We start from the raw sequence: 7,590 nt of genomic DNA on the forward strand, positions 1-7,590 counted from the left end.
AATAATATAGGTGACATTATGGTATTATTATTATTATTATCATTATTATTATTATTATTGGAGGGGAGGAGAGGAGCAGGTTCATGGCTCATCTTATCAAGTGGCGTGCATGTGATTGTTCTTGGATTTACTGACGAACTTCTTCTCCTTGACCCGCCGGTTCTGGAACCAGATGGTGACTTGGCGCTCTGAGAGGTTGGTGGCGGCCGAGATGCGCCTCCTCTTGTCTTTGGTGATGAACTTGCTGGCCGCGTACTCCTTCTCCAGCTCCTTCAGCTGGATCTTGGTGTACGGGACGCGCTTTTTCCGCCCGCGACGGTAGCTGCTGACCTCGGGCTGCAGTGGCACCACGTCTGGGTGAAAGAAGAGCGCAGAAAATTCACAAACTATTAGAATGCACAAAATCTATTAGATATGAAAAAAAAAAAAAAAGATTCACCACACGCAACCAGGAAGGCGAGAGGAAGATTCTATGAGGGTGGAGGGGGGGGGGGTCCTTATGTGCTGCACCTGACATCTGGGGTCATCTCATAGCTATTTATCTCATGTAAAATATCACTATATAATCAGCCATTACCTGTGTCTGAAGATAATCCCAATTAGGATGCAGCTATCATTAACCTGGACATCATTTCCGGTTTCATTGTTCCCTTTAAACAGCATGTTAAAACTCCATCTGATCACTCATCACCTCTAAGACGTTATTATTAATGTTAATGGCACCTTAGCATCCTGCATCAAACTGCTGCAGAAGACTAAATGTGTCCAAAAGGTCAGATAGTGTTGTAAAACAGATGTAATAATCAGGAAACTGAACTGAAAAGGAAGCTTTAAATATTTAAGGGCAACATTTACACCGTTTTAAAAATGTAAAAGACAATGTCACGATGTAGCCTGTTTCGGTTTTTGGTGTTGAATGTATCCATTACGTGCAGATCTACCCCAAACTTATAGCTTGCACTCCGTTTTCCCAGATGTGAAGACAGCCAATAGGAGAGCTGACAGGACATGCTGCACCTTCCATAAAGGAAGCAAGCTGCTTTCTACCTCCGTGTAATTTTACAATCAGTAGGGATTTTATTATATTTTATATTAATGTTTTTCTCCCAAGCTCGTGTGAACACATCTTTATCACTAAACAGTTTGTATTAAACCATTTATTTTTAAGAGCATAGCGTGTAGCTCTCACGTTTTCAACGCGTCGGTTTATGTACATTGAGACGTGGGCAGCGCGCGCGCCTGTATCTGAGCACGTGTGCGCGCTTACTTGACTGTTTGCTGGTGCTTGCGTGGCTCGCTCCCCTATGTTTTTTTTTGTGTTTTTTTTTTGCAATACAGTTACATATATGTGTAATAAATATTTAAATAAATAAGGGAGCAGGAGCGTGATCCTTAATTGCGCAAAAAAATGTCAGGAAAAAATACAAACAGGTAAAAAGCAGGAAGTCTAGTTCAAATAGTAAAAACTGCTGCTTGTGCCTGGTATTCATAAGGTTCGATGTGAAATATGATAAAGGACAATTTACGTCTCTGTCTTGATGGAAAGCCTGTGCGTAATGCAAACGTTATAAATGAATCCAGATTGGCAAAAGACGCGCCGCAGGGCACGGAGATTTACAGCCACAATCCAAACACAGTAGCCAAGTCACTTTATTGTCATGCGAGGGGGCAAAGGTATGCAGGGATGATCCATTCTTTTCTGCTTGACAGCAACTTATTGGCACACATCACATGACCGCGTAGAGCAAATGCTCGGGAAGTCAGTAAATTATCGTGAAGCAGAAAAAGTTTTACACTTTTGAGGTTTTATTTTATTTTATTTTATTAATAATGGGTCTGTTCAAACAGATCTGCGTGTTCAAAATGAATACTGTGCAAATTATATGAAAATGTCTGAAAATTTTTATACACAAGGAGCTACACATTGTATTATTTGCTAACGAGTTTTATTTAGCACAAAATGACACACACACATATACACCCCCACCCCCACCACCACACACACACACACACACACACATGCATCAAATAATTTTCTGTAAGAATTTTGCAATAAACAATTACTATAATCTGATTTGAATAATCTCGTGATGAAGTTTAAAGCTTTTCAAACAGCACGTGACTTAACATTAAATATAAACCTCCCAGTATATTTGGTTACCTGGGAAAGGTGATTTCCACAGATGAGAAGACTGTGTTTGGTCTTTGGAGCAGTACACCTGCCCGTCCCAGCCGTTGGACAGAGCCCAGTGCTGGTAGCCCTCCATGGGGATCAGGGCGTCGTGCCTCGGCTCAGGGTGGGCACTGATGCTGGGCACCACCGACACGTCCAGATATCCGGGAACTGCCTGATACGAGCTGGCGAAACTCGGGTAGAAGGCGAACTCTTTGGCCCTGGTGGACAGTTCCTCGGTGGGCAGCGCCGTGCTGGGCTCCGCGTATTTCTCCGCCGGGTGGTACGAGCAGGGCTTCTGCTGCAAGTTCACGTTGTGCGAGTGGGACAGCCGGCAGCCGTAGTACGGGCTTCCAAACGGGTAGCCGTAGCTCAGAGACGCGCTCGAGGACGTTTGAGGAGCGGGACACTGCCGGCCGGTGTCCGCCGGGGAAATATCCGAGTAGACGGAGCCCTGGTGGGTCGCTATGGTGCCAGAGTGCCGTCCCAGCGCAGGGTGCGACATCAGGTCCCTGCAGTGGGTCGCAGGGCAATTTCCGCTCAGACCCTCCATTGCTTGACTTTTATTCTGGCTGTTTTCATTCGGGCTTTTTTCATAAACGTACATCAAGGTGTCCGCCCAGCGTGGATGCAGAACCAGCGAAGTCGTCATATCACGGGCTGCCGATGCTTTTTAAAAGTCGACTACTCCAAGACGGACACCTCATTTCCAACTACATTTTACACCGAGCGCATGCGCACACCAGGCCCCTGGTGTGTCCACTTCATTAAGGATCTGGCACGTGATACGCTAACAAGTCCTGCGAGATTGGGCTGTGAGTAGGGGGCAGAGCAGCCCCTTTAAAGAGCGTCTGCCTCTCCTGCCACCGCTGTTCCCCTGCAGAAAGACGAGCCTCGCCATTGGCTGAGAGCAGCTGGACCCACACCCTTAAAGGGGAGTACGGCTCCTCGCGAGGAGCAGGGCAAACCAAAACAACCTGTGATGTTTAGCCGACTCTGCAGCACTGCCACAGACTAACAGCACAGTCTGATCCACGACACAGTTGATTAAATACAAAGAAGGCAGACTTTGTTTTAGCATCTTTTAAATCAGCGCACAAATCTGACTGACAACACCCAGCTTTAATTTGAAATCCTCATTGAATCTACTTATTAATATGGTCCTAAATGGAATTTATAGGAGCTTATGTGGTAAAATAATGTCTTATATTGCCTGGGGGGAAAATGACTTCAAAAGAGATCAAATAAAAGAAGCAACTTTAAACATGCTTAAATTTGTTTCGTTTATTTATTTTTATTTTATTTTTATTTAGTTGCAGTCTTATCAAGATTTTCATTCCGCCCGCCCCCTCCCCATCATCTGCATGTTGATATACAAGGGACCAAACTCGGCTGAAAATAGAATAAGATAATTAATCTCATTAATAATCTGCACGTGGTTTGGATACTTTAGAAAAGACAAAACATTTTGGATTATTTGTTTTGTTTAGCTTAAAAGTGATATAACACGCATATAAGGTTTTGTGTGTGTGTGTGTGTGTGTGTGTGTGTGTGTGTGTGCATGCGTGCGTAAAGGTAAATAGTTTTCCGTTCAAATGAACTTGAACGTGTTTGAGTGTGAGCAGCAGCATCAGATCGAGATGGAAGCTGCTCCAGGTAAGAACAATTCTGTTCCAGTGCAGAGCTGAACTTCCACTGGGGGAGATCCCCAACAAAAAGCGACACATCACCCCCCACCCCTTTTTTTTTTGCCTTTAAATGCTGCCCTGTCCGTTCACCGTTTTGAAAAGCTCAGCCTGAAAGCTTCATATTTGTTCACATATTTACCCCATGTGTGAAAAGACAATTGAAATGCACATTAAACACATTCATGTGATGTTTCTGTTTCACTGTATATCTATTCATACAGACAGATGCTGACGCTTGCAGGCGAAAAAGAAACAGAACAAGGACCCGCTTTGAGCTGATGGACTCTGAGCAGGCTGCACCCAATATTTAGTTAAACTTTATGCTAGAAATGCCGGCCCATTTCCACTAAGAAGTTTTCAAAATCTATTTATGGACTTTTATTTACCAGCCAAATGTGTCTTTCAGTGTCATATTATTAAAGAGCTGTCAGTAAACTCTGTTTAACGCTACTGCGGCTTTTTAAAATCAAACAATCATTTTGTTCACAGGTTATTTAGAGCTGTATTTACCACCAAAGGATTATCTCGGGTTAGGCCCACAATGAAGAAGCCTTTCTGTAATGCCTATCCTCTGAGTCAGCCATAAAAACAGGCTCCAAGCTGCCTCTGCGAAGAGCGCACTGCTTATACGTTTTCTGACTTCTGAGTTGCCTTAGGAATAATCAGGGCCACTGTTTCATTTCTGTAAGCAGCACCAAGAGAGCTACCCCATCCCCCTTTCCCCATCTTTGCCCATGCAGAGGTTCTTTTGTCTCAAGGAAATTACATCTGCAAAGAAGGGCTCTTCCAAATGGCAGCTGCACGGAAGTCCAAGGTCAAGGTAAAAAAAACGCAGACAAACAGGGTCGTAAGGAGAGTCTAGACAGGCAAGAATGAACTTCACTCTTGAGCTTACATGCAAACTAGCTGCTATTTAGAGTATTTCTCTCCACAAAAACTGCCACGTGAAAGAGGAAACGAACAGCTTCAAATAATCCGCTTTAGCTTTTACGCAAAAACCAGAATGTGAAATTTTGCAGAAAAACGCATTGATCCAGGAGTTTCTTCCAAGGCGCCAATGATGGATTCTGCAAAAAAAAAAGAAGATATATACATATATATATATATGTATATATATATATATGTATATAATCATGAGTACTGTTAGTTTTTCTGTAATCAATCCACGGCATCTATGTCTTTGTTTGAAACTTAAAAAAAAAAAAAACGGAATCCTGAGCGCGGATGATGCCGTGCGTAAAAAGGGTTTAACTGTTGATTTGAGCAAACTTTTGCATGAATTATTATATTATTATAATAAATATATTTCGTAATGTAATGAGTAGAGTTCACAAATTAAGAGAATATGTCGTTATATTTCAAATTCCATTTTTTATTTACACATATTTATAGTTTCTTATAAAAATAATAATAATAATAATAATAATAATAATAATAATGACTAATAGCGACTAAAGTAATTTTCCACTTAGGTTTACTACAAACATTATAATTGAAACAAGTGAATTATTATCATAATATTAAATATTCAGAGAAGTCCTGGACAAGCACTTTCCCCGCGTGCTTGCAGCATGTTTTGGAGATATAATCTGTGCTGTAAACATAACAGACAAGAGACACTGAACTTGACCAGATAACTCCTAATGCCTTTATAAGCAGGACGCAGGCTTCCGGCAGGATTAACGCATGATCGAGTTGCTAAATGCAAAGGTTTGTTAAGCTTTAACATAAACTAATGCAGCAGTTTATTGTGACATGCAGAAACAAATATATCTGAAGGGCGTGGTGAGACCTCCATAACATTCAAAGTGTTAATCTAATGCGCAAAGTATGTGTGCTCATTTTGGAAAGAAAAAAATATATATATAAATGCATTTTTCAGACTGTGTAGATAGTTAAATAAATATTTCTAAAAGTTAAATATCTGAGTTTATGGAAATAGGGAAAGACTTGTTCTAGAAGCTTTGTTGTGTGTTTATTTAACCAAACACCAAACCGAGTGAAACATGAAGACTCATCATTTCACTGGAGTAAATAATTTGGCAAAAACAGAATTAAATCAGCCATTAGCCATTAAAGGAGTATTGTATTTATGTCAGCGCTTTAAAAACGCTGCTTTGACGTATAAATACAGAACACAGTTTTTAAATGAGTGCTTTTTAATAACTGAAATTAATAGAGGACGTATAGGAACTATTTATAAGTGAAACATTTCTTTGTGCTGTTTTTACGCTGCAGCTGCATTGTTTCTTCATATCCAGCCATGATCTGCGGCTGTAAATGACATTCACACATCATGTCCTGCACACACAGGCAGACAGCCTCTCTGATGCACATTGGGATGGGGGAGGGGAGAATTTCCGTCCCTCTACAATTGTGGCTACCTGGACCGTGCGCTCTCACTATGAGGCGCATGATGGAGGCTTTAAAGCTCAGCTGCACCTAATGCACTATAACCTAGCATGATCTAATGATATTGTTCTGAATAGTCAGACTCATTTAAATTCTAACCTCCAATCAAGCTTTCCCTAATCGCAGGAAATAATATTTGGCACAAGTTGCATGTGCATCATCCATCAACGCGACTGTAGAGACCACTCTAACATCGTGTGCATCTTTGGGATGAGGAGCTTTGTGGAGGTGGTGTAATGAGCTGGAAATGCGCAGACGGACTGCAGGTATGGTCCTGCGCGCGCTGCAAGCAGGTTGCGTTCACGTTTACGAGTTTAAAGCCTGCAGCTCCAGACTCTGCTGAGACAAAGACATTTTGTGACATTCAAACTGATCCTGCTGGTAAATCCTGCAAAGAGTACGAGGCACTGCGACAACCCAAAACTACGATTGTCCAGCAGCCTGTGGTTACGGGCCATTTCTCCACATTCAAAACAAAAAGCAAAGAGTGAATCACGTGACTTGACTAAATTACTGAGATTAGAGTGTTTTGATAAATTTCACTGTAAGATCAGAGGTGATCACTTTGATCAAATCCAAGTAGTTTGACTCATGATTAGTAACTTTTTAAAGACTGACAGTGAATTCCTGCTCTTCTATGTTTATAGATTTTGCATGGTGTGTGTGTGTGTGTGTGTGTGGGGGGGGGGGGGGGTCTGGGAGCTAAACTGAAACATCATGTCTAGTTGTTGTTGTTGTTGGCTTAATTTAATATCAAACAAGTTCAAACAAACAAACAAGCAAACAAAAACCGGATTGCGCGTCCTTGTGATGGCACAGCAGAGTCCGTGCTTTTTTAAATCCACTGAAGGAGTTTTGGTGCGTGACAAACTGAACGGGCTGGCAACACAAAAAGTGATAAAGGAGAACGCTTTGATGAAGCAGAAATAAGATAATAATAAATGAACAAAATAAACAGACAGATTTCAGTTCGCCTCGTGATCAACGCATCCCTACGTCTTTGGCACAGGCAGATTTTAAAATGCAACTCCCAGATAATCCACCATCACATCTGCAGATCGTGTAAGAAGACACTTTTTTTTTCTCTTTTCTCTTTTCATAACATCATCTCTGCGTCAGTGTGAAGTGACGTCACTGACACAGGGAGCAAATTCACCAAATATCCAACTTAAACTGGAAAGTGTCAAATGCAGATTTTGGTCAATTTTACTCTTCAGCGCCCTTTTATCTATCTGTTCTCTCTAAATAACTAAAATCGTCTTTATATAAGTTAAAAGAAGTGTGTTTTTAATATTTCTTTGTGTTTAGAGTCATTTA

General features: G+C 41.4%; 1 protein-coding gene across 1 annotated transcript; it reads right to left on the bottom strand.

Moving 5' to 3' along the window:
* On the bottom strand, nucleotides 1–2,849 carry hoxc13a (homeobox C13a). The gene is made up of 2 exons (XM_037684857.1): nucleotides 2,162–2,849; nucleotides 1–353 (listed from the first exon to the last, which is right to left on the bottom strand). The coding sequence occupies exons 1-2, from the start codon at nucleotides 2,823–2,825 to the stop codon at nucleotides 97–99; spliced, it is 921 nt and encodes a 306-aa protein (XP_037540785.1). The 5' UTR covers nucleotides 2,826–2,849; the 3' UTR covers nucleotides 1–96.
* Nucleotides 2,850–7,590: the final 4,741 nt, after the last annotated feature.

This window comes from Nematolebias whitei, chromosome 11 (assembly GCF_014905685.2).
Source record: "Nematolebias whitei isolate Nwh7 chromosome 11, NemWhi1, whole genome shotgun sequence".
NCBI classification, from domain to species: domain Eukaryota; kingdom Metazoa; phylum Chordata; class Actinopteri; order Cyprinodontiformes; family Rivulidae; genus Nematolebias; species Nematolebias whitei.